This window comes from Mchenga conophoros, linkage group LG20, assembly GCF_057382185.1.
Source record: "Mchenga conophoros isolate Kocher_MC1m ecotype Shallow Benthic linkage group LG20, M_conophoros_male_GT1.1, whole genome shotgun sequence".
Lineage (NCBI taxonomy): Eukaryota > Metazoa > Chordata > Actinopteri > Cichliformes > Cichlidae > Mchenga > Mchenga conophoros.
The window spans coordinates 15,821,244-15,848,080 of NC_140545.1; the positions used below are offsets into that span (position 1 = coordinate 15,821,244).

Sequence of the window (26,837 nt, forward strand, 5' to 3'; positions counted from 1 at the left end):
GTAAATTACTTTTCTACGTGCCACCGTGTTCAGAAATTCAGAGAGTTGCTCTTTCAGTATGGTACAAAAACACCCTCCGTTTCCAGTGACAACACAAACTCTCTTATTTCACCTTAATAGTCTTTGTGTGTCACTGACTACATACAGAGTTTCCAGTAACAGCACCCCACACGCCACCCACCCAACCAACCACTCGCTGAATAGAGACCCCGTGTGCTGCCTTTCGTATTTACCTCTGACTAAGAATCAGACATATGAATGAGTCATTTTCACTTTTTCTCATTGAGTGCTCGCAATTTGGTCTTTGGCCTCTCATATCGTGCTTATTGAGGTGAAACACTGATGCTTCTGAACTGTGAACAACATGTAGCATCATCACCAGTGAGTCAGCTGAGAGGGATGAGGAATACTGATGGCTGTTATGGTTTGGATTAGAGCCTGACTGGCGCCTCCCTGTGGCAAGAAACCAGAAATTGTATGCTCCGGAGCAGCTCAATTCCAGGAAATGATTTCAGTGGGCGGCAATGTAGGCATGGCAGTCTGAGGACAACAGTGGGAAAGAATGTCAGTAACAACAACAGTGGTTCTGAGGGGATGCCAGAAAAGAGTGGACGACTTTGGGGGGAGGGGGGTTGTGGTTTATTTCCTTTTTTTTTTTTTTTTTTTTTTTTAAATGTGGCATTACAGGTGTCTTTTAGGGGTTTTTTTTCTGTTGACCTACCTGTATGGAAATTTCCACATATGAGCGTGTGGGTGGTGATAGTCATAGCCAGCATTGGATGTCTCTGCAGCTTTTTGAGGCTGAGGGACCTTTATCAAAGGGAATTCACCTGATACTGTAGGGGTTTTTTTGTTTTGTTTTATTTTTTAAATGGGGCATTTTTAGGAAGTGTGCATACTTGTCGGTTTTTCCACATGCATGTCACAGAGTGCATCAGATGCCCTGCCATTAACCCTTTACACTCCGTCTTTGTCTCTCTTTCCAGGAGCGCTTCGCTGAAATCTTCGGGCAGGATGCGGCGGCTGAAAGCCGGAGGTCTCAGGAGAGTTTCAAGAAGTGGCTGCTGGTGGGGATGACGGTGGTGACAGGCGTTGTGGCGGGTGCGCTTATCGCGCAAAAACGCCTGTGAGCCCTCTCGCTCTCCAGTCGTCTCCTTCACAACCCTCAACATTTAGATGAAGGTCCAGTTCGTCTGATCATAGCTGCTGACGATGTTTACTCCCCTAACCCCTACCATCCTGCATCCCTCCCCCCCATCCGCTCCCACAGTGGACTAAGAATCCTCAAATGTTGAGAAGAAGAAAGAAGACAGATATTGAAAGACGTTTCGTTTTCCATTCTCCGAAACCAGTTGTTCCTTTCATTCCATTCTTCACTCGTTCCTACACCTTGTTTATATGTAATAGTTTTAACAAATTTGTTTCTCCATTTTCATCAACAGAACAAGCTGAAACCGATTCTAGTCTTACAGTTTAACCCAGACTTATCTAATGGCTCCAGATGTGTTGCTGTTGAAGCTTGTTTTTCCTACAGACGCCACAATCACAGCTCTGTAAAGCTCTGTATGTGCCATATGGAGAGCAAAGTCAGGGGAAAGTTTACTGTAAGTCTTTCGTAGTTTCCTGCAAGCCATCCTGATCACCGTCACATACAGCAACATAACCCATCACTTCACACATTGGGTTTTTTGGGGGGGGGTTTCCCCCTTACCCTATCTTTCATGCCGGTTGGCTTGTGTATGAGCGCTAGATTAAACTGACTCATGCAGATTAGCGTCCACTAGTTTGTTGATGCGTGGTTTTTTGTTTTTGTGTGTTTTGTTTGTTTTGTTTTTTCTTTATTTCTCAACTATTAAAATCCCACCCCGACTGGTCTGTGCTTTATGGTCATAGTTGGCCTCAGTTCGACCATCGCGTGTGGCAGGTTGTCAGAATCAGTTCAACCACAGTTCATAGGAGCAGGGTGCCATGGCTCAGACGCTCAATGTTCACCATACAGTAGCTGAAGAATGCAGCCATTACTGTAGCAATTCATGCAATAGCTAGAGCTTCATTGTTTCCAGGCATGCTTTGGCTACACTGAAAGAAGTGTCTTTAATCTCACAGGGGACCTATCATGCATATGTCCTGTGGTGGTGCTCATATTAAATGGGGCTTCAAATTTAAGTGTGCGGAGTTTCAGAACATTTCGTCATCAGCTGACGCGATCAACATCTGTGCTCCTCCCACCATGAAAAATCAAAACACCAACATCTTTGCTATGATAGAGAAGTGGCCGACACCGCACAGTGAAAATGTTTCGAAACTCTTTCTCTCTGACGCGTGTAAACACATGATTGGCTAATAATTCTCCAGTTTCAGCTGCTGATTGGCTTTTTGGCGAGAGAGCCAGGGAAACAACATTAGCATCTCAGAATTCTCCCACAGATTTTTATCTGGGAATCTTTGAGTGCCATATCTCCTCCTCCATATAATGTTGCTGCTGTTTAAACCTTGTGTTTACAAGAGGCAGCCAATCATAAAACTTCCCTGAAAGGAAGTGTAAGGGGGCTAAAATGGCATCAAAGCCCAGTATACGATCTAAAGACTGTGAGTCATGCCCTTAATAGGTCCACTTCAAGATTGTCATTGGGTGATATGTTTGGTACTACTTTGTTTGAACACCCCCTCCTCTATAAACAGTATAAAAAACGTCATATATTCTAACACTGCTGCAGTGTAATTCCTATGAGGCATCAGTAACAGGTGTATGAACAGTTAATCAGTAACTGACAATGTAACAGCTCACATGAACAAATCCTGTATGAATGAGTGCGACTGGCCTCATTCATACATGATCAAGATCCACTTACAAGGTTTCAACTACACTTCATGGCCGTCATCACATAGAGCAAAGATGGATTCGGCAGTTCAAAAATAATCATGTGGTAAGAGCTTAAATAATAAAAGTGTTGATATAAATGACCAAAAGCTCTGTATTTGACTTAATGACCCCTGCACAACACTGCTGGAGGTCTACCAGAATTGTTGACGCAGTTATCAGCGTGGCTCTAATAGCAGTCGTCTATTGCCTGTTCATACTCCAGGTGCAGATGCTTCACAGGATTTACAGCTACTTTATATTACTATAAAATTATGAATCAATTAAGGTGCAACTGGTTTGATGATTGTTACTGATCTAAAAGTCATTGGGTCCAACTTCTATAATGCTGCTTTTAATTAACTGACAATGAAAACAGCCCCTAGATGCAGCCATAACTTCTTAAAAATAGACCATTCGTTTAAGATTTATTTTTTTGGGAGGGGTGTAGATGAAAGTGTTTGAGTCATTTTCACAGATTATTTTGCAATAAAATCCTAATCATGAGCTGCACTGTTCAAACACACAGCTGTTTGTTTTTTTCCTCCCTATAGTTTATTTTCCCCACTGTGTCCTAATCAATTTTTATTTTTGAGCCTTTAGTCACATCTGACACTGATCGGTGACACACTTCATGCTTCGTGTTATCGTCACTGGAGCAAGCAGATTTATGTAGCAAACTGATGAAGCAGCTGTCCTTCAGGAGACGATGCGGTTCTGCTTCACGTCGTCTGCGAGCTAAAGAAATGTGTCTCACTTCGTGTTTGTGTACCATCTTGAGCAAATCAGCAGCTGTCAGCGGCTGTAGGAGCATGAAACTCAAAATCTAAACATTCATATCTCATCTCGCTCAATTCCAGTTATCCACAAACCCCTCCCACCCCTCTTTTTCCACCTCCTTCGTCCTCCCCAGACGCTTCAGAGCTGTCAAACCGCCATCCGTCTCTTCTCTTCCCCTCGCCATCCAGCTCCACCTCTTCCTCCCGCGGTCCCCCAGCTGTCACTGCACTTAGTCACGTGTGTCAGTCACAGCTGGCCCACCTGCTGCTTCGCAGACACATGCACGCACGTGCCAATCAGAGCCGGTCCACAGGAGATGGAGGAAGGGAAGGAGACACCTATCCATCTTTAATTTGAAGCTGAAGTCAGAAGAGTGTTTGTCGCCTGGCGTGTTGTGCACTAACAACTGCTCGATTAATTTACTGGGAAGGATGGGGTTGGGGTGGTGGTGGAGAAGGGAGTACACTCATTCCCGTTCCCAGAATCTTCCCACTGCTTCCAAATTTGATCTTATTCCAAACAGCCTCTCCCTCTCTCTGCTGAACAGTATGTCCTACAGCACAATAAAGCACTGTGGAGCTTTACAGGCGAGTGCTGTTTTCTCATCGAGGCACTACACTCAGCCACACCTAGTAAACATTAAAGGAACAGAGTGTAATGCAAACAAGAGAGGAAAAAAGGATTTGTGGTTGAGACATCCATCATGGTGTCCAGCTACCAGCTTTGCCTCCATGTTCAAAACAAGGACTCATCACTCACGTCACATATTGGCTCCTTTATGTTACCGTCCACATATTTTTCCTGTTAATGCCCTGATTTTTGACCTGGTTATGAATATTTCACCAAAATCACACAAAACGCATAGCCTGAATAATCAGTATCGTTTGGTTTGCTCGTGTTCTCCTCACCGCCTTGTTAGCCAGGGTATGTTCTCAAACATTCCAGTACAGTATATATCTATTTTTTTAGCCCCATCAAAAGCTCCTCACAGGCTTGTCCCTGCTGTCTGGGCCCCTGACTCTAACGAGCTCTTTTCTTACCCATTTATAGATGTGTGTGCGTGTGTGCGTGCGTGTGTGCGGGAGCATGTGTGTGAATTTCTTTCTGGCAGAAGGGAGGCACAAATGAAGGAAGTGTGACAGCATTGGCACGACCCCCCCACATATATATGCTAGTTATTTAAGCTGATTAGAATAGTATTAGCTTAGTGAAATATTTAAAACAGACCTGATGGCTTTCAACTTTATTTATATTTGGTGTCAAAAAATAGAAAAAGGAAAAAAAAAAGCATAACTGTGCTCCTTCAAATGGCCTTAAATTCCATCGTTGCATCCATGTGCACTGTCAGTCGTGTTTTTTTTTCTTTTCTTTAGGACTGTTGGACTGCTAGTAGATGAAAAGAAATGCAAACAAATCAAGAAAACATTTTCAAAAAAAGTTATCCGGTGTGTTCCTGTTGGGTCTAAATTAAAGTTTGCTGTCATGTCCAATGGTCACTTTGTATGTCTTTAGAATGCCAATGTAAAATTTGAAATGACACTGAACCTAATAAAGCCCGTTGTTGGAAGATATGCCGAGTCTCTTTTTCTGATGTCTTGGATAGTGGTGGGGAGTGTTGGAGCAGAGATGCCCGTGAACATATGCTGTTAAATATTCAGGGTATTTGCCAGAAGCTGAAATCAGCCAGAAGAAAGTTAATTTTATGCCACAAAAGACTGCTTAGTGGATGGGAGGAAATGGGAGTTGCGAAAATAAAGGTCAACCATGATGTACTGAGGCAATGGAGATTTCAGTCAAGCTTTTAGATCAACAGTGCTAAACTTCTAATATTAACTTTATTCACTAGCTAAATAGAAAGCTATGGTTTCAAATGAGTCATTGCAATAGAAGAGTATAATAATATATATGTGTAGTCATCAGAGGGGCTGATGGCGCGATATGGCAGCCCCGCTTCTGTCAGTCTGCGCCAGGGCAGCTGTGACTACAACTGTAGCTTGCCTCCACCAGTGTGTGAATGTGACAGTGAATTGTAAAGCGCTTTGAGGGTCTTGAAAAGCGCTATATAAATGTAATCCATTATTATTATTATTATTATTATCAGTTGAGTTAAATAGTAAAACTTGGTATTTTGCCTGTGGACACTGACATGAGTCACGTTGTTCTCTCAGAGCCTGCAGGTGGATGCAGGGGTGGTGAAGGGGCTGACACAGCAGGCAGTGATAATATCTCAGATAAGAGATGCAAACTTCTGCTGCATAAATAGACAGCCGAGTCAGGGGAGTGCGTTGGTTATCTAATAAAACGAATATTACTGTTATTACTGTTATATTACTGTGTTAACTCAGATACGGTTAACCCCAAAGTTGTGAAACTTCTGTGTTACAGGTGCCGAAACATTAACCCTGTAATGCCATGTGTATCATATTTGCTACATGAGTTTCTGAGACTTCTGTCTCATCAACATGATACTTGCCTTAAAAACCTTAAAAAACATTTTGTCTAAAATTAACACTGTTGTTAACAAAAAGTTGCCAACAAAAACAAAACACCCAATGTATCAAATGCGATACAAAAAATATGTCATACATAACATGATATAGCAAAAAAAGAGGATTTTGTTACAAGGGTTAATAAACATTTCAGTTCCAAAAAAATAGAATTTTCTTGCTATGTTTTAATGGGTTGGGTCTTAGAGGGGTAAAGACAATCTGTAATAGAGTATAGCTCAATAAAATACATTACGAAATAGTTCAACAAAATCACATAAACTACAAATGTTAAAAGGGAAAAATATAAAAGAGTTTAGTGAGCCTGCTTGAACAAGGACAAACACGAACAGACAGCGCGTGATTAACACAGGTGAGAACAATCAGGGAATCAGGGGAAAACAGACAGACAGGAAGTAAAACTAATACCAGCCGTGAAAAAAAAGTAACCTTCCATAACAGGCACCATCACAAAGAGCAGACAGAGGGAGGAAGAAACAGAACAAACTGAAGGAACTAAAGGTACTAAAAATCAAAAGACAGAATTGCAAAACTGAACGCATCACTAGAATAACCGTACAGCAAAATCAGGCATCATGACTCATTCATGAACTAAAACTCACCACAGGGAAATGATCTGAAAGTCAAACACGAGAAACCAAATTTCAAACAGAACAGCAATGAGCACGCACACAGTCAACTATCCAATAATTCAAACATGAACCACACAAAACCGGAAGACTCTGACAAGTCTGCTGTCAGGAAAAGCATATTGTGTTATTTCCTTAAACTGTAGCATCATGCCCAACATCCATGTATTCTTCAAGTATTGTTTTTGTTATGCAGAATCTCCATAGAAGAACTTACTAAAAGTACTTTTACCATATTTTAAACTGATGTGCAGTCTACATTTGCGAACGCAGCCTTCTAGAGCATTTTCTTAGCCAGCCTGATTGCCTGCATCTTTACAAGTTAGACAAAAGGCTCTCAAATACTGAGAATTTAGGCTTTTTGTTTTCATATTTGTCAAAATAAGTGAGTCTGCCAGTAGTCTTGCCTTATAAAAACAATCCTTTAAAACAATTATTGGACCCAGATTTACTTAAAGTCATTTCCTTTTAAAATGATTTCCACTGCTGGCAAAAACTGAAATCAGTCCATACCTTTAAGAATCTATTCATATCCCATAACCTCCGTGGTGGAGGTAAATATTCTTAGATGTTAATGGCACAGTTAAGTACTTACTATACACAGGACTCCACAATAAACACACCTGACACATGACAGACAAAAGCCAAGCTTTATTTTGTTACATCAGGACGGACAGAGTTATCCCTGTGACTGAAGGCTAAAGTGGCTTTAGAGGAAGATACTGTTTGGAAAGCTAGAGGTAACAGAGTACAATTCCCTAGAGAGGCTCCATCTTTCTAGTGGTTTTGACAGTTGTAACAGCATTCAAAAGCAATAGCAGCTTCCTATAGTCAAACTGAGCCACACTCAGGTAAAAGGTCCAGACTGTGCTACCTCAGCCCCCTGCCTAGCCCTCTTTATTTCCACTGGCCTTTTTCATAGTCCCACTTGGCAGAGATGCCCTGGATGGGGTTGATCTTCATGTCCAACATCCTCTTCAGCTGCTGGGACTTCCATTCGTCATCAAAGGTCCTGGGACGTGGAGGGTAGACTACAAGGACAAAAGAATGCAACTCACATGATGCTCCACACTCCAGTATCACCTGTAATTAACTTGCCAAACAAACTTGCCAACTAAACAGTTGCATTATTAAAGCCTGATGTTCATCTAGCTGTGCCAGGCTCTGTTCAGGTCCTTTCTGGCCCAGCTGGTTTGACTCACTGGGAGATTAGAAAAGAGCCAGAGCCATCTTTAATGCTATTAGTTATTTCCTTAATGAAAGTCTGCTGAGAGAGAAAAAAAAAAAATGACACTGAAGTGTGTGATGTTGACAAGAAAGGTTTGGTGTTCTCAGCCACAGGCATTGCTTGTGTTACGTTGCGAGAGAGACTGGTTTAACTTTTTCAGACCACAAAAGTCAGATTTTACCGTAGACACTCTGCCACCAGATCACTATGCCTGTGAAGCCCAGGAAGAAGAAAATGCCCCCAATGACCGTCTTCCACTCTGCTGTCTGCTGCTTCATCTCTGGGTAGGTCTTGCAGAACGTCAGCCGATACACTGCAGCAGGGGAGGAGGGGGGTAAGATGAGTGCATCAATAACACAGCACCCCCCCTTCTACTGAGCATAATGAGCTAAACTAAAGAACCTACAGGCAATCTTTTCTTCTTTAGTCAGCTGACCCCAGGGTCCTTTCTCCTTCTGCTTCAGGCTCTTGTCAGCATCAGTCAGGACATCTTTGTAGGGTTTGTCAGGCAGTGGGATGTCCACACGGTCCCAGTACATTGGCTGAGACATGTCCACTGACTCGGACACCTCTGGAGGCACAGATACAAAGATACTCAGCAGTGTACATTTGTCCCCCCTCACAACCCACTCCATCATTGATAAGCCCAGGTACCATCTTGTCTAGATGAGTGTGTAGTTATGAAAGTACATAAGCGCCATCTGCTGTTTAACTCAGTATACTGCATGATGGGAAACCCCCCACTAACAAATCACATTACTTGACTTAAATCCATAATTCCTTTGGATCACGTCTTTTCTATGGTGGCGATCTTCGTCAGTTTCGGCCATTACTAATATTAACAATATAAACTGCAGCCATTTTAGCATGAAATTTGTAAATTTTTGTAGTAAATTGTAAATATTGTAAAACTTTTCTTCTGTCATTTAATGGTCGGGCATTGTACAGCTACAAGCATTTCACCCCCATGTCATACTGTGTATGGTTGTGTGTGTGTGTGTGTGACAAATAAAATTTGAATTTGAAATTGTTGGTAAACACTTCAGTTTTTATCAATAACTCTAAGCCTTAATTTACACCTGTGTTTGCCTACTTTTCAAATTCCACATCTCTGCCGTGATAGAAACTTCATATCTCCATGTTAGCTTAATATGTCTGAAATTGTTCTTTTTAAGTTTATGCTCTGAAAATTTAAGGTCTTGTCAGTATTTACCGTTTTTTGTGAGACAGAAAAAACTTTAGAGATGCCATTTTACTTATACTATTAAATAAAAGTAAGATTAAAATATTTATAGTGGACCTATAAATCCCCTTTGAACGATCTTCACCTTTGCTCGCCATCCTCGTGCTGCTGGTAGTCACGGCAGCTGTCGCGCGCCTGGCCAGGAGGCATCCCACGCGCCCAGTAGTCAAACGCAGCATCTAGAAACAGGTAAATGTACATTAACATCATTATGACTTTACCGGCATATAGTCATAGACACCGTAGAGACAAACCTCAGCGGTAACTTGAGTTACAGGTCAGTGACGGTTAAACACTGGAGTCTTTAGAGAGAAGAAAACACTCAGCAGGAGCCGTACAAACGCTGCTAGCAGGGTGAACACGGGTGTAATTGATAAATACAATTAGGCGCTGCACTGTGTAGTGTCACCGTCACTGCAGTGAGCCACGATGCACAGCACTAATACAATAAGGCCAGAATTAGTGTTCTTAATTATGTTTACTCTGCAATGTCGCATTAACATCACTGCTATAAAACCTGGAAAAGAAAGCGTTTCATCTCTCTTTCCGACACAATATTTTTAACATTCGAGGGTACTAGTTAGCCTTACCCCCCAGCACCTGTCTAAACTAACCTATCTACCTACATAAAAACGTTTTTTCTTAGAAGACATAATAACAATAAATATTTTTAAAGTTCTTTTGTGGATATTTTGTTGAGTCCATTTACATATAGGGGGTTTTCACATACTTCACTGAGTTGACTGACTTGCCCCCCCCAATGTAAAATTTTCTAGATCTGATACTAGAGTAATAGTAAGAAGCAGTATTAATTGTCATATAAGATAAGATAGCCTTTACTAGTCCCAGAGATGGGAAATTCACATTGTTACAGCAGCAGTGGTGGACGTGGCAGGAATAAATAAATAGATGCAGTATACCTAAGAACAACTATACTATGCAAACATAGAAGAAACTATACACTATACAAGGCAGAAGAAATATAATTTAGATATAAATAAATGTATTTATATGTATATATGATACAATAGTACAGTATGCTAATAGCAGCGGAACAGAATGTTTCACAGTGCGGTGGTTGGATGTCAGTGGCAGCAGGTATTGAATATTGCACACTAAAATCCAGGTAACTTCAGGATTAACTCTGGGTTTCCACTACTACCAGGGTGGCTCTCTTCTTACCTGGGAACATCACTGTGGTAACTGGGTTTTCAGTACTACCAAAGTGGTTCACTTGGGAACATCGCTATAGTAACGTAGGGTGCAAACCCAACCTGCTCCAGAGCATGTTAGGTTCTAGATCAGCGATTGGCAGATAAGAAATCAGTCTATTGACTAATCACTTCTCTTGTCATGGATGATCCCTCTGACCTATGTGCATTGATGATAGGAGAGTTTAAGCTTTTCAAGAGCATATAAAATCTTTGTGCATGCCTGATGAACAGTGGTATTGTAGATTATTAGATGCAGCTTTATTCCTTTATCTTGTCTGCATCAAACAATTTTACATCAGTTTTATTGTTCTGTAAGTATTTATGCATGATTCCTCATGACCGTTATTCAATAAAGACAGTGAAAAAACACCCTGACAGTCGATACACCTGGACATATGAATAGCAGTATCTAAATTGAATACAGACTGCTGCTGTCCATTGATGGGCAACATTTTTTTCACTTGCTGTTACCTGGCACTAGAGCTGTACCATAAACAAATAATGAAGCCCAATTTTCCAGAACAGGGACAGAACTTTTAACTAACTAAAATAATAAAGTACATCCAACTTAGCTAATAATCTCTAGTGATCTAGCCTACATTAGCTAACATTTCTGACACTGTTTAGAAAGCAAAAATACACAGACACAGCAATGTCCCCACATTATCAGAGCACTTTGAAATGTTTGCTGTATTTCATGTAAAGTGTGTTTTAAATCTGCACCAGTGATTTAGGTCATGAAATTACCTCATCATCTTCTTTTTGCCACTGCAACAGAAGTCTTATTTATTAATGACAAGCCACACTGTTGAAGCAACAACACCTGTGTGACTGTGTGACTGCACTGTAACATCATGACAACAAGAACACAGAAGGGTTAAATCTGTTTTCATTCTATCCTGTACCATCTCTAGGAATGCAAAATGTCATAAAATATCAAAATAACACTTTGTTGTTAGTACTTTTACTATATCCCAAAAGGTTGATTTTTTTTCATCTGGATGTAGCATTTTCAGTGGGAGAAACATTTCGTCAGTCGTTCACCTGCAGGTTGGGGAAGCCTGTGTAAAAGGTTAACATATGTTAACCTCTGGATTACACTAATAGTTAAAAAGTTAAGAGATAAAAAGACTTATGGGGATGTTAGTTCAGTTTATGTCTTCATACAAGGAAAAAGGGAACACCCCAGTTATATTTTGGTCTTTGTTATATCGTTCAGTGTTAAATCAGTATTTTCTAATTACACTTTACATCTTCCATGGCATTACTTAAAAAAATACCACTAGGTGGCGCATAGCGGCCAGGAGGAGCGTAAACCCCCCTGGGAGGCAAATCTGCAGAATAAATCCTGCAGTTGAAACGTAAACAAGTTCATGATCTGTGCCTCTTTATGTCAATACACAGCTGCGGGATCTAGGATCGCACCCCTCCCAGGCACCTGTCACACCAGGGGGGCAACACCTGCAGTCAGCTGAGACTGAAGAAGTCACTTGGATGAGTGGCGAAACGTTTCTCCCACTGAAAACGCAACGTCCAGATGAACAGAATCAGCCTTTTGGGATTTACTTAACTGGATGTTTGAGTATGCATCAAGGTGCTTTTTATTATGGTTTATTATCTGGCAACTCTAAAGCAAAAGATAATGAGGTGGCCAGACTACCAAAAAGAGGATTTGGCACTCTTCCAAGCCACCTTTATAAAGCACTTAATGAGATTCACCTGATTCGTCTGATTCCCTGTTGCACATAACAAAGCAGAGACGGTATTTCTAGCTAGCTTTTAAATAACAATGTGCACATCAAACATTATGTAGCAGTAGTCTGAGCAATAGATATTTGAGATTCCTTAACTGTAATGAAAGTGTCTGCTTAAAATAGGTTAAAACTGGGCTAATAGAGTTTTTATATTGTCCAGATGAACAGGTTGTAATCTTTAATTACTTGTCAATAGATCTGCTATAATAGATTATCTGAAAGAAGTTAACTGGATGTATTCATGAAATTCTGGGTTGTTTATTAAACCAAGATGTTATAAGGTCAAGTCCTGTGAAACACTGGCAACATGTCCAGGGTGCACCCCACCTCTCTACCCCCATTACCCTGAATTGGATAAGCAGGAAAAAAAATGAATGGATGGATATAAGGTCAACAAGTACAAATAGGTGTCTTATTTTAGGTACTTGATGATTATGTGGACTTGCTCTACTGCATGTGGTTAAGAGAATGAAGTCATGTTCATGTTTGTCCATTTATCTGCTTTTCATCTGCTAAATAGTTCAACTTACTTTGGAAAATTGTGGCCAAGACGATTGAGCCTTTGCTTCAGGTTTCATGGCTAAAAGTATTTTGTTATATTGAAATCTGTGATTATTTATTTTGAATTATTCTTAGACACTACAATAGGTCATCCAACTAATTAGATTTGATGGTAACATTGCACATAATAATATTATTATTAATAATGAATATTAATTAGAAGGCACTGTACGCATGACATTATGATTGAGGCCTCACTGAAGGTTTGATCCTACAATTGCCCCTAATTCAAGCATAAAGTAGTACCTAGCTCAGTAGAGCTACCTGTGTTCCTTTTACACATAAATAGCTTAGCAAAGAGCCAACTTAAATTGTATCTTTAGGCATTTTGGTACTAGCACTATGTCAAAAATATATATGTTTCTTAACCCTTTAACTGTCTGACAGGCCTAGGTATAGATAAATAGAATTTTATCCCTGTCTGCCGAACCCAAACAGGGATTCTCAGGGAAGTGATTCTCAAAGTTATTAGCTGGAAGCTCGGCATGGTGTGCAGCATGTCCTTTAAAAGATTTTAGGAAACTGGACAAGTTGAGGATAGAAGTAGAATTAGCAGCCCTAAGCCCAGTTAAACAATATCTGATGAACAGTATCTGAAGTATTCTACTTAAGAAATGGAAATGATAAAAAGGATAAAATTTAAATAAAAAAAAGATGGAAAAGATAAAAAAACCTGAAAAAAACAGACGAGGACCCGAAATATAGCTTTTACCCTTAAGCTGAACCACTAACTTTTTACTGAAGCCTCGCCAGAAATGGTCACAGTGGAAGGGTATTTGACAAGAAGCCATCGTTAAGGAAGGGAAATGGGGAGAAAAGGCAAATCATGTGAGTAAAGTCAGGACAGACGTGCAACAGTAAGTGTCTACATCCATCTGAGAAACATGGTGGAGGCTCTGTTATAGTCTGGGGCTACATTTCAGCCATTGGTGTTGGGGATTCTGTCACAATGATGAAATTATGAACACAGGAATATAACATCAGCTTTTGATCCACGCTCAGTGTAATTTGGGAAGTTTCTGATTGGCAATGGCTTCATTTTTCCAGCACAAATTAAATCATCCCAAAAACACTTCCAATGCAGTTTTTAAAAATATTATTTACTGTGTTTCCATGTGTGTTTGGATGTTTCAAAAATCGTTACATCTATTTCCTGTTTTGCTAACAAAATATATAGAAATGAGTTGTGGCTCAAGACTTCTGCACAGTGCTTTAACAGAAAGACACTAAGACAGAAATTAAGTCTGATCCTTGATAGTTAAAGTTTACCTAAACAAACTGTTACCTGGTATTATTTGCAGGGTCCATACCAGTGGCCTAGTTCATTTCAGATAATAACTACCTTTTAGAAGTATCTGTCCAATGAATTACATGTTTCTAAAATCTCTGTTAGGTGGCAAAGTCCCTACAAAGTATGTACCAAGTATGTCTGCACAGCATACACCCTCAATTTACACGTTTATCTTTTTGAGGATTTTCACAGAGGAAATTCATTCCATAGCCCCTTATCATAACCATCACAATTACATCCCTACCCCTTACCCCAGCCTTTTCTCATTTCTAAACTGAACTCTAAACCAAATTGTAACACTCAAATAATGCATTGAAAGTCCGTGCCAAAGTGAGGTCGTGCCGCACTTTCCTAAAAACGCCCTCACTCTAATGGTATGTAATTTAAACTGGTCCTCACTCATATTGGCAAACCACTACTCAACACCCACCCCCATACACAGCAAGTGAAAATGGTGGAAATTGGCCATGAGTCAGTTGAAGTGTCTGAGCTGACCTTCTGCAAGGGCAGAGGTAAATGGAAACATTTAAACCGTGTTACAAACACATATTTGGAAAGAAATAAGAGACTCGGTTTTGCCTTTACAACACCGTTTCTTTCTGCAGAATAAAACTGACTCAAAGACCCACTGGCAAACAAAAAATTATACAGTTGCATCAACAAATCTTGAAGTTCAGTTTTTATTCTGCAAAAATAACCAGTAGTGCTGATTTACTTTAATTTGCATTAAAAGTGTGGGTTTTTTAGGCTGTTCATTTTGACACACTTCTAGAAATCTCTCAGCTCAATCTATGTTGCTTTTCTGCACGTCCGCCTCCTCTCCCTTGCAGTTTGGGGTTGTGTGAGCAGGGAGACTCGTCTATTATTTCATCTATTTCCTAAAGTGTTCCTTGCCAAACAACACTACAGCCTGTTTATTGGATCGGGCAAAGAAAGATACTCACAGTAGATGAATTAAAGCTGCAGCAGCAAAAAGCCAAATCTTGAGAGAAAAGGTCTCTTTAGAGCTTTCTTTCCCGTTTCGTCTCTGCCCTTATCGCCACATAACACTAAGCAGGAATCAGCTGGTGTGTGGGTGAGAGAGGCTGGATGGAAAGAAGAGTGTAGAGAGAAAGAGAGGGAGGGAGCTTAGACTGAGAGTGACCAAACTAGTGCAAGTAAACAATCAAGCAAAGCATGTGATAGCAAAGAAGGGAGCCAGGCAGAGTTTAGACTGCAGAACAAAGGCAATACAAGGGCACATTACACTTCTGTTACTGACCCATCTCCATGTGCTTTCTTCACTGCTTACATTCAGCCAGAGTGGAGACTTTGGGCTCACATTTGTGGATTTTACATTAGGACACACAGTGGGCTATCTTTTACAGTACAAAATGAGAGATGAGTGCTTGTATATGAACAGTCAGACAGAGATTTCGGGAAATAAAGGGTAAAGTTTCCACGATTTACCCCTAATTCATGCACAAGTGCACGCTGGCACCAGGTCCTCATTAATCTCATAGCTGTGACCAACTGCTACTGGGTTATATGTGGTGCACAAGCTGGTCAACAGTCTCCTATGTGCAGGCAGGAGGACAGGGGTCAAATAAGGACAGACTTTTCATAGTAACCTCACACTGCTCAGTTGTGTGAGTCTGCCAAAATACCTAGAACCCAAAATTCAGTTAAGGTGGTATTAACCTTTTAAACATTTCTTCATGAGGGGGTGGGGACATAAAAAGCACTTTTCAGTTAAACTCGACTTAAAAAAAGGAAAATAAAGCAGACATGTTGTTATTAAAAAGCAAGGGAGCTAGTCGGGAATGTTTCTTTCACTCATGTTGTTTTATATAACCCTAAGATTATACGCTTTGGTTCACTGACACTATCTGAGTTTATAGTCTGGGAAATGCAGGAAAAGCTGGCTGATAATGTAAGCCAGCCAGCATGGGTCAAAGTACAGCTAGAGTTATTTGCTAAGAAAGGAAATCTTGTCATAAATTATTATCCCATCTTTGTTTAGTGTTCCATCTAAGTAGATAAAGAATTTTAAATGCACTTTCCAGAGCGAAATCAAAAAGATAAACAAAGTAAAAAAGTGCCATTTTTCTCCTAAGTTTTGGAATTCAGCCAGGTGGTAGTGTGAGGCAGGAATGCAGAGTTGGGGGAACGTCCTGCCCATGCTGCTTCCTTCCCTACCATCTGTAGTCATAATCAAAGTACACTCTCTGTCAGTTCTAGAGTTTTGCATATCTGGACACAATAAAAAAGATCTAGTCGTTATCAAGTCTTAAAATTAGATAAATACAACATGAGATGAACAACAGCACATGCCACATTACACTGTGTCATCACTTAACAATAACTGAGCCAAAATGACAAAGCAGTGTGTGGAAAACCTGAGCACACTTAGTACAATAACTTTTAGAACAATAATTTTATGTAATTGTCTTTTGTATGACACTATCAGTCACTCAATTGAGTTAACTGAGTTATGCTCCACTTTCTTTAAGCCTCGCCACAATCAATGGCGGTCTGGACTTTCACTTGGCCACTGCAAGAAAAAAAGAAAGAAAAAAAAAATATATATACTGCTACCTTTTCTACTGCTACCTTTTCAGTAGCAGTAGTTGCCTTCACAAGCAAATTTCAACACACAGTGTGGTTCCTAACATTCATCAACAAAACAGTTTAAAACATAAATAGAAAAGTCATATATTATTAAAGTGGGTGGCATTGTGGTTAGCACTGTTCTTTACAGAAAGAAGATCCTGAGTTCAATTCCACCATCAGGCCGGGCTCTTTCTGTGTGGAGTTTGCATGTTCTCCCCGTGTTTGTGTGGGTTCTGTCGGGGTACTCTGGCTTCCTCCCACAGTTCAAAGATATGCAGTTAGTTTAACTGGAAATCTAAATTGCCCTTAGGTGTGAGTGATTGTCTATGTGTTAGCCCTGTGACAGACTGGCGACCTGTCCGGGATGTAGTCTAAGGAGTTTGGAAAGAAAAGCCTCTGGACTTCTTTAAGTTGCTTGAAGACGTTTTACCTCTCATCCGAGAAGTTTCTTCAGTTCTAGGGTCCAATGGTGAAGAGTCCCAGTTGGGATAGGCTCCCACCCGCGACCCTGAAAAAGGATTAGCGGCAGAGAATGGATAGATGGATATTATTGAAGTAATCAGTATAGAACCTTAAAAACAAGAAGAGACTTTAAAGGGTTTTATTCTTTAAAAAAAAATGATAATGGTAAATAAAAAACTGTAGTTGCAAATGATGGACTAACCTTTTACCCTTTTTGCTTTTAGGGGTAATACCAGATACACCCACTAGACAGCAGTACCACACAAACATCCTTAGACTAACGAACTGATCTCTTTATTTGTAACCATAGGTGAGTTTGAGCACCCATAAAAAGAGTCTAAACACCCCTAGGTTTCTTCATAGCACCACTAAAAACATAATAATCATAATAATGCATGTAGTATTAGTTTATGCCATTGTTTTTAACGGATTCATTATTGAATAAGACTTTTGTTGCTGTTGTTGTTTGCTATGTTTCATCAACTGAAACATAGCAAAAGTGCAAACTGTTCTGAACGTGGAGGTATTGCTGTGACTTATAAAGTGTCTACTTGTTTATATTTGACTTTAGCTAGATCACTAGACATTAGTAGCATATTCTGTTTCATTGTTACATTAAACTTTTGGGTGGCAACACAAAGACTGAGAGGAGGATAGAGAGGGAGCAAAAAGAAACGAATGGACATGTCACATTCAAGAAATTATGTTTGTCCACATTCATGTGACAGACTACAATCTATTCTCCACTCTTGAAATTTTGAATACACAATGCTCTGTGTTGAGTCTGGACAATACAGGTTTGTATGAATTACAAAACATTTGTGTAAAACCGACTCTGTTACCAGTTCGCTCCTTGTCCAGCTGTGTGGAGAGGCAGGGTGATTTCCCACTGTCTTTGCTGAATAATGGTGCTGTAAGTGCTTAATGATTTGGTGGACTGCCTCTGCTGTATGTGGTTAAGAGACTGAAACAATGCTGTGTATGTTTGTCCTCTTTTCTTTCCTTGTTCTTTAACTTACTTTGGAAAATTCTAAAGGGCCCATCCTAAATCTAGTGAATAATATTGATTACTTACTATGAATTATTCTAAGACACTACAGTAGACCATCCAGCTAATTGGGTTGCTTCTAAATTTTGTATTTTGGGGCTTCGCCTTAAAATATAAAGTGCAACTGTTGTTGTAATATCAATCTATATAAATAAAATTGAATGGCGTTGAAGCCAACAATGTAATCTGTATGCAACTGAATCGAGATCTAAAGAGATTTGCAAACATAGTCTGTTAATATTAAGTTCAAAGCATTGTATGTGCAACATTATGGTTGATCCTAGAATCGACCCTGCTTGCATCATAATTACAAAATGAAAGCATTAAAAAAAGGCACGTTTGTCAGTTAGAGTTGAAACAAAGCCAAGTATTTATCTTGCTGGAACTGATCCAGGCCGTATTTCACTGGTGTATATAAGTTCCTTTTCAACCATTTAAAGCATTCAGCATTTGAGAATTCAGTCACAGCGTTTCGAGTTTCTGATTTAGCTGAATAAAAACAGGAATACTATTTTTAGAACTGGATGTGACAGAGATGAAGATGTTGACTGAAACATTTATGCCTGTAGCATAACTACAAGAAAAACCATCTGCACAGTCGTTCAGAACACCACATATGTAACCAGTTAAGTTCTCTTAAAGTAACTTTTGAATGCGTGACAAAACCTTTATTTTATGGTTTCATAATTCATGAACTCCAACGCAGCTTAAAAATACTGCTTATTTCCCTGAAGCTCATTGCCTGTCCTGTTTTTCTACATCAGTGTAATAGCTAACGCAGATGTGCCTGTGAGCGTTCAAGCTTCTCGTGTTGTCTGTCAGTGTCATTAAGCAGCCACATGCTGCCCGACCAGTAGGTTTCAGCTTTCAGTTCTCGAGAAGTATTTGAATCAAAGAAACGCATAAGTTTCAGATTTTCCATTTTTCAGCCAAAGCAACCTCACGGATGATAAAACTCTCGAAAATCAAGCTTGTGAGATGCATTTATCTCAGCAGACACAAAGCAGCTCTCTCAGTGACATTTAGCGAGGGTGCTGCGTCTGTCAAACGAAGGCAGCAGCTGGCAGTACAACACAAACACAGTAGGGCACGCGTCCCTGATTTAGTTATGGAAATGAGATGAGGACCGTGACGGGGCAGATATCCCCAAGCCTACCCCTTCGTTCCTACTCAAACACTTGTGCTTTATTTCCTTTGGGGTTTCACCTTGTTTTGACCCCCCCAACCCCACCCAGCCACCCTCTGCTGTCCCATTAGAATTGGAGATGTTGCTCCATCTCTCATGAGAAGCATTTGCCATCAGTCATTTCTTCTCTCCCCTTTGTCCACCACTAAGCCATCGTGCCTTTTTAGGACAATAAAGCAGCAGAAATCAGGGCTGAAGGGAGGGAATCAGCTTGGAGTCAATCTGGCACATTAACACACACAGACATCAACACGCCTCCTTAAAAACGGGCCTAACGGCAGATCTCTCAGCTGCCTACTCAAACATGTTTCCCATCTGATGTCCTGACAAAAGCCACACTCAGCACACTGATCTCAGACGGTAGCACTGACGCTCTTTGGAATTGATGGCAAGTGCCTTGTCATCAGTTATCATCTCCGTTTGTCAAGATGAGGGCTTCATCACATCTTTTTAATCAACTGAGTTTGCCCTGCAGGAAAGTGATTCTGGGAGTCACTCGCACCCTGTGATTCCTGCACTCTGTAAGTTATTTTGTTATTTTGACTTTTTTTCTTTCATTTCCTCATGTGCTATTGATCATATGTTATTGTGGGGAGCCGCAGGGCAGAGACCCACAAGGATCGAGGACTGAGCGTCTGCTCGTCAGTCACGAGCCACAAATGCGTCTACAACAAACTCTTAATTCCTTTAACACGGTGTATGTAGGTCACAGAAAGCAAGAACTCATTCTGATTCCGTGTGGCCTCAGATCTTTCTGCCGCTGCCTGCCCTCGTGCTCTGTGTGTGTGCGAAAGCCTCAGACTCGTGCCTGGCTCTGTCTGTCACAGCTTACCCTCAGCGTGTCTCAACGTGTTTTATTTGGCCTTGTTCTTCCTGTATAACTTGTCTGGACCTTGGCAAAATATCACAGCGTGCGTTGGCACGTGAGTCTGCACGACTGTCCCCTCCACTTCTGCCCTTGCAACATTGTACATAACTGGGGCATACTCCCAATTGCCCCCACACTAGCAATATTGCTCGTGCTCGCTTTCACTTCCCAGTCCCTTCTGTAATATTGAGCCTTGCTGCTTTGGGTTGTATCGGTGAGCAGTGTGCCATCGCCCCCTCGTTGGCATCCCCTCAAAGAGAACACCAAAGCATGACTAAGGATGAAAGGGACTGGGATCAAGTGCTCGTTCTGCATGCATAATCCACATTAGTAGCCAAACATACGAGCTACATTTGATTTTTGGATCATTTACTGCAGTGCGTGCTGAGCTTAATTCTATATATTGCATCTGTTCATTTGCTACTCTTTAATTGGGTTGGAGTAAGCAAAATGGCCCTTTAGTCCTTCTCTCTCGCCGGATGTCTCAGCTCAGCCCTGCGGGAATGCATATGTTTCCAGACTAAATGGGGTATATAATCCCTCCACATTCTGGGTGTTGGACATGCTTAGAATATATCAACATTAGGCATCCAGCCAGCATGCCCGAACCACCTCAACTGACCCCTTTCAACACAAAGAAATAGACCCATTCTGAGTTACCTTATGACATGAGCTCCTCACACTCACATCTCTCCTGGTAAATAGGATGCAGCATCATGAAAATCTGTTATTATGACCTATATTTATATTTTGGAGTTAAATCAGCTCTAGCAGCAGTATGAATAATTGCAGGCAAAATTCTGTGAAATACATTTGACTGCTTGATTGATTATCTGTCCCCATCAGTCACTTGTCAGCTACAGTGGGGCAAAAAAGTATTTAGTCAGCCACCGATTGTGCAAGTTCCCCCACTTAAAATGATGACAGAGGTCAGTAATTTGCACCAGAGGTACACTTCAACTGTGAGAGACAGAATGTGAAAAAAAATCCATGAATCCACATGGTAGGATTTGTAAAGAATTTATTCGTAAATCAGGGTGGAAAATAAGTATTTGGTCACCTCAAACAAGGAAAATCTCTGGCTCTCACAGACCTGTAACGTCTTCTGTAAGAAGGTTTTCTGTCCCCCACTCGTTACCTGTATGAATGGCACCTGTTTGAACTCATCATCTGTATAAAAGACACCTGTCCACAGCCTCAAACAGTCAGACTCCAAACTCCGCCATGGCCAAGACCAAAGAGCTTTCGAAGGACACCAGGAAAAGTATTGTAGACCTGCACCAGACTGGGAAGAGTGAATCTACAATAGGCAAGCAGCTTGGTGTGAAAAAATCAACTGTGGGAGCAATCATCAGAAAATGGAAGACATACAAGACCACTGATAATCTCCCTCGATCTGGGGCTCCACGCAAGATCTCATCCCGTGGGGTCAAAATGATCATGAGAACGGTGAGCAAAGATCCCAGAACCACACGGGGGGACCTGGTGAATGACCTGCAGAGAGCTGGGACCAAAGTAACAAAGGTCACCATCAGTAACACACTACAACGGCAGGGAATCAAATCCCGCAGTGCCAGACGTGTTCCGCTGCTGAAGCCAGTGCATGTCCAGGCCCGTCTGAAGTTTGCCAGAGAGCACATGGATGATACAGCAGAGGATTGGGAGAATGTCATGTGGTCAGATGAAACCAAAGTAGAACTTTTTGGTATAAACTCAACTCGTCGTGTTTGGAGGAAGAAGAATACTGAGTTGCATCCCAAGAACACCATACCTACTGTGAAGCATGGGGGTGGAAACATCATGCTATGGGGCTGTTTTTCTGCCAAGGGGACAGGACGACTGATCCGTGTTAAGGACAGAATGAATGGGGCCGTGTATCGTGAGATTTTGAGCCAAAACCTCCTTCCATCAGTGAGAACTTTGAAGATGAAACGAGGCTGGGTCTTCCAACATGACAATGATCCAAAACACACCGCCCGGGCAACAAAGGAGTGGCACCGTAAGAAGCATTTGAAAGTCCTGGAGTGGCCTAGCCAGTCTCCAGACCTCAACCCCATAGAAAATCTGTGGCGGGAGTTGAAAGTCCGTGTTGCTCAGCGACAGCCCCAAAACATCACTGCTCTCGAGAAGATCTGCATGGAGGAATGGGCCAAAATACCAGCTACTGTGTGTGCAAACCTGGTAAAGACCTATAGTAAACGTTTGACCTCTGTTATTGCCAACAAAGGTTATGTTACAAAGTATTGGGTTGTATTTTTGTTATTGACCAAATACTTATTTTCCACCCTGATTTACGAATAAATTCTTTACAAATCCTACCATGTGGATTCATGGATTTTATTTTCACATTCTGTCTCTCACAGTTGAAGTGTACCTCTGGTGCAAATTACTGACCTCTGTCATCATTTTAGGTGGGGGAACTTGCACAATCGGTGGCTGACTAAATACTTTTTTGACCCACTGTATATATATGCATTAATTAGGTAGCAATGGATACAGACTTTGGCTTTAGGAAAAGGTCATATATTTAGCTTAGTCTAAGAAGCTTGACATATTTAGTTTAGCCTCACTGAGCTCAGAACTCAATAAGAATTCTAGTCTTTCAGTTTCTACACTTCTCTCTGTGCTTTTATAAGGCAGATTCACATAAAACCTGCCTTTTCACTGACCTTGTACACAATTGTGCCTCCTCTAAAGTTTGGTCTTTTGTTGCCTGAAACTTTGTAAATCCTCTCAGGGAAACTAGACTCCTTCTGTGTGTATTGTATCCTCTCGGCCTTGTCATAACGTTTCATCATAGATGAACATGTACACTGACAAATATCTTTGCTTCAGGGTCAGATTCCTCCTCAGGGCCATAGATTCGGAGGCCCCTGACCTCATCTCTTCTGCTTCCCAATGAACTGCAAAGCTTCACATTGGAAACAGCAGCAACATCTGAAAATAAAATGATCCTGAGGTCACTTTGCTCTTCACGTATACATTTCATACTTTGGCTGTATTCTTCAGTCCATAAAGAATAGACTTGACTTCCAGCTCAATGTCACCACATTCCCTGCTTACACTTTATCTCCTAAAATACATTGGCGACATGATCATGAGTTGTCTTACAGCCCGTACAGCATGATGACCCAGGACAGATTCTACATTTGACCCTGAGAGTTTCTTGTCCCTCTCAGTCCTAGGGAGGAGTTTCATTTTAACAGCATGTTTTAGTTTGAAATGAAAAAGATAATTTGATTCGTTTTAACTTAGAAATCAAACTCATCAGTAGCTTGTTCAGTAATGTGCTCCTCTCAGTTCGCTCCCAAATTTCTAAAGTTAGTTCTGGTGTAGTGCGATAACATTGTTTCTGCAGGCTTTGTGCTGTCTTGATTTCATTGGGCAAGATCTCTCACCCACATTTTGTGGTTTGGCTATTTTCTCTCATCCAGGAAAGCTGATCCAGATTTGCTGTTTGTTTGTCCAAAAGGAAATCACACTGAGAGAATTCAAGTTACAGGAGCACATTCAAGTCGCCTTGAAATATATTTAAGTTACTACAAAAATCATCAAATGGAGGTGTTCTGTGAGTGTTCAGTCCCCAAGATATTACTGCCTGATGATAATTAATTTAATTAAACATGCTCATTGCGATTAGTTCAAATGCAACCAAAGCAACAGGGTTAATGGAATGCTAATATTCAGCACAATGCTTTAAACTCATAAGCATAGATTCATTCTTCTTTATAGGAAGTTTCTTAGAAGACTTTTATAAGAAGTACAGGTATGGAAAAATGCCAAATCTTCCCATAACTATTTATACTTGTACTGAGGCATACTCAACGTGCTGCAGTCCTCTGGTAGTCCCAGCTCAGAAAAAAAATCACATTTGGAACATGAATACAAACCAAAACAGGAAACAAAGCAATTGCTGAGGTTTTTCACATTTTTTTGCAAAACCAACCGAGGCAGCAGTCTCCCTCGCTCAGCAGTCATGACCTCATGTTAGCATGTATGTGCAAGGACGATCATATGAACTGGTGTTTAAGTCTGGCCAAACAAGCAACCTTGCTCTCTTGACTTTCTTTGTGTGATACATAAAGGGTTGTCTACACTCCAAGACACTCATTCATCGTGCATCTCTGATGGTTGGTTGTTAGCAGACATTTTGGTATGAAGTTGCCTACAATGTAATATTTATCACCTTGCCAAAAGGCTGATTCTGTTCATCTGGGCGTAGCGTTTTCAGTGGAAAAACTCTTCAGTCTCAGCTGACTGCAGGTTTCCCCAACCTTATAAACGGTACATTGCACAGTGACTGAAACTAGCAGCACTGGGCTTTGATCGGTAGTTGTTGATCAATGGTCATGAGAATTTGCATATTAATGATTAAGGAACTGACCTCACAGCCCATTGTTCAGTCAGTTGTGCTAGTTTACTTACCTGGATGACTGAGCATGCATCACGACATTTATCACGGGGGCAGCACGGTGGCACGGTGGTTAGCACTGTTGCCGCACAGCAAGAAGGTCCTGAGTTCAATTCCAACATCAGGCCGGGGTCTTTCTGTGTGGAGTTTGCATGTTCTCCCCGTGTTTGCGTGGGTTCTCTCCGGGTACTCCGGCTTCCTCCCACCGTCCAAAGACATGCAGCTTGTGGGGATAGGTTAATTGGATAATCCAAATTGTCACTAGGTGTGAATGTGCGAATGAATGTGAGTGCGAATGGTTGTCTGTCTCTGTGTGTTGGCCCTGCGACAGACTGGCGACCTGTCCAGGGTGTACCCCGCCTCCAGCGCCCCCCGCGACCCTGAAAAGGACAAGCGGAAGCGGATGGATGGATGGATATAAGTCAGTGACCGTTATCCTTTGGTCTCAAATTAGTAGTTCCTCTTTCCTCAGAGTTGATTAAGTTTAACTCAGGACCTGACCACTTTGTCACCACTTGTTGTTTCTCCTGTCGCTGCTTGAAGTCGCGGAATTGCTTTCCTTACTCGATTAGGTAATCCAAATTGGCATTATTTTAATTTATGTTACTATATTACTATCTGATAGTTTAGCATGACTGATAGATCATACCACTAGAACATTTGATTAATTAGCTAAGAGTCTCGCTGTGTTGAGCAGTTTTTAAAAATACTGGCGGTGGCCAGGAGCAACCCTCAGTAGATGCACCTGCAGTATAAATGTCAAAATCCTACATGGCTTTGTTCTCAAGTTATCGCATTCACAAACTCGGATGTTCAAGTAAGCCGATACCTCATCAGCCTTTTACGATTGAGAGGTAAAAACCTATGATGTGAACTTTCCTTAACTCTTTACCCCAACAAAGCTAGTGAATCAACTGACCTATAATTCAGTTTGTCAACACATGTTGACAAACAACGAGAGGCGAAAATGTTGGACCTGCCAGGCCTGGGAGCTGCTGCTGGTCCTCAGTGAAACTTTCCCCAAACTGCAGCCTCCGGCCTAGCTCACAGCTTTGCTATAAATAAGTTTGCCATTTACTTTTTTGTGTTGGAGTCTTTGCTGATGAAATGACTGGAAAATTTGACCTAATTCCCATCATGATATCAGGAATTGAAATCAAATAGAAATGTATCAATAGTGTTTCTCTTAGAAATCTGAATCCTGTCGCAATTAATACATCTAAACAGCATCACTGTTATTTACTGCTGACTAATGTGCTGTGAAGAAGAAGTAAAAGGAGAAGTAAAACTTGTGCATAGCCTTTTGATGTAAGTGGGTCACACAAACAAAATAATGACTAGTGGAGCTTGTGAAGATTCAGAGTCTGGTTAGATGTTGTTAAGACTCTGAACTAGTTGGTTTTCATGGCCTTACTCTGTTAATATGCTTGTGGGGTTGTTGTGTGGCTTGGTTACCGTGGCAGTGGTGGCCCGGTTTTTGTCTATGTCCTGAAAGCTGAAAGCCTCTGTGTCAGGAAACCTTTGGTTCCCATGATTGATCACCTGTGGACACAATACCAGGGTCCTGACCCAATGGGGTTCCTATCTACGCAGTAATTAACTTAATACCAATTAATCTACAGACTCTGCTGTCTTCTGTCAACTCTGGCTATTTTGTGAAGGGGCATGGATGTGCAGGACCTCGGGTAAATGTGACAGGAATAAAACGGCTCCAAGCTGATGCAATTAGTGCTAATGGGTTTTCTTTTACAGACGGACAAGAAAAAGAGCTTGGGACTGAACCTATGCAACCCACTCACCTGTTAGTTTCTCTGATGAAGAGCTACTAGATGAGGTTAAAGTATCAAAGAATATGAGATGATATTTAACGTTAAATCATGATCATCTGTTTATTTAAAAGATAATTATTCATGTGTCCTGCTGCTGTTTCTGTGATGAAATATTGCTCAAATGAAAGAGAGGGTGGCATTTACGGTAACATGTGCTGGGCTTACTGTTGCCAAGTAACAAAATGAGAACCAGACTAAATTAACTGGCTTCATAATATGTCGTTTGTCTTCAACCTCAGATGTTAAATCACAGTTTCAGCAGTGAAACAAGTCCACTGTTGACACTTTATTAGGGTTCTGCTGATGGATGATGATCTTGGGGATAGCGTGATCATCGCTTATTAAAATTTAAGATTCCTCGTTTATGGTGTCAC

At 41.0% G+C, this 26,837-nt stretch overlaps 2 protein-coding genes across 4 annotated transcripts in view; one reads left to right on the top strand and one right to left on the bottom strand.

The window, feature by feature from the left end:
• Window positions 1-5,211, top strand: part of bcl2l1 (BCL2 like 1) — a 33,558-nt gene extending 28,347 nt beyond the window's left edge. For all 3 annotated transcript variants that reach the window (XM_085260507.1, XM_085260508.1, XM_085260506.1), the window contains exon 3: window positions 987-5,211. In XM_085260507.1, the coding sequence (XP_085116633.1) occupies window positions 987-1,130 (144 nt within the window). In that variant the 3' untranslated portion in view covers window positions 1,131-5,211. The remainder of the gene's footprint in view (window positions 1-986) is intronic.
• Window positions 5,212-7,407: 2,196 nt separating this feature from the next.
• On the bottom strand, window positions 7,408-15,171 carry cox4i2 (cytochrome c oxidase subunit 4I2). The gene is made up of 5 exons (XM_085260245.1): window positions 15,012-15,171; window positions 9,333-9,426; window positions 8,411-8,575; window positions 8,186-8,317; window positions 7,408-7,807 (listed from the first exon to the last, which is right to left on the bottom strand). The coding sequence occupies exons 2-5, from the start codon at window positions 9,424-9,426 to the stop codon at window positions 7,674-7,676; spliced, it is 525 nt and encodes a 174-aa protein (XP_085116371.1). The 5' UTR covers window positions 15,012-15,171; the 3' UTR covers window positions 7,408-7,673.
• Window positions 15,172-26,837: the final 11,666 nt, after the last annotated feature.

What these genes read in the sequence shown, in the direction of transcription:
- cox4i2 (XM_085260245.1), bottom strand. Translation starts at nt 9,426, where the DNA reads ATGCTGCGTTTGACTACTGGGCGCGTGGGATGCCTCCTGGCCAGGCGC. An exon ending in CACGAGGATGGCGAGCAAAG is followed by an intron (nt 8,576 to 9,332) that starts GTGAAGATCGTT and finishes CTGTGCCTCCAG; the next exon opens with AGGTGTCCGAGTCAGTGGAC. An exon ending in CTGGTGGCAGAGTGTCTACG is followed by an intron (nt 7,808 to 8,185) that starts GTAAAATCTGAC and finishes TTGTCCTTGTAG; the next exon opens with TCTACCCTCCACGTCCCAGG.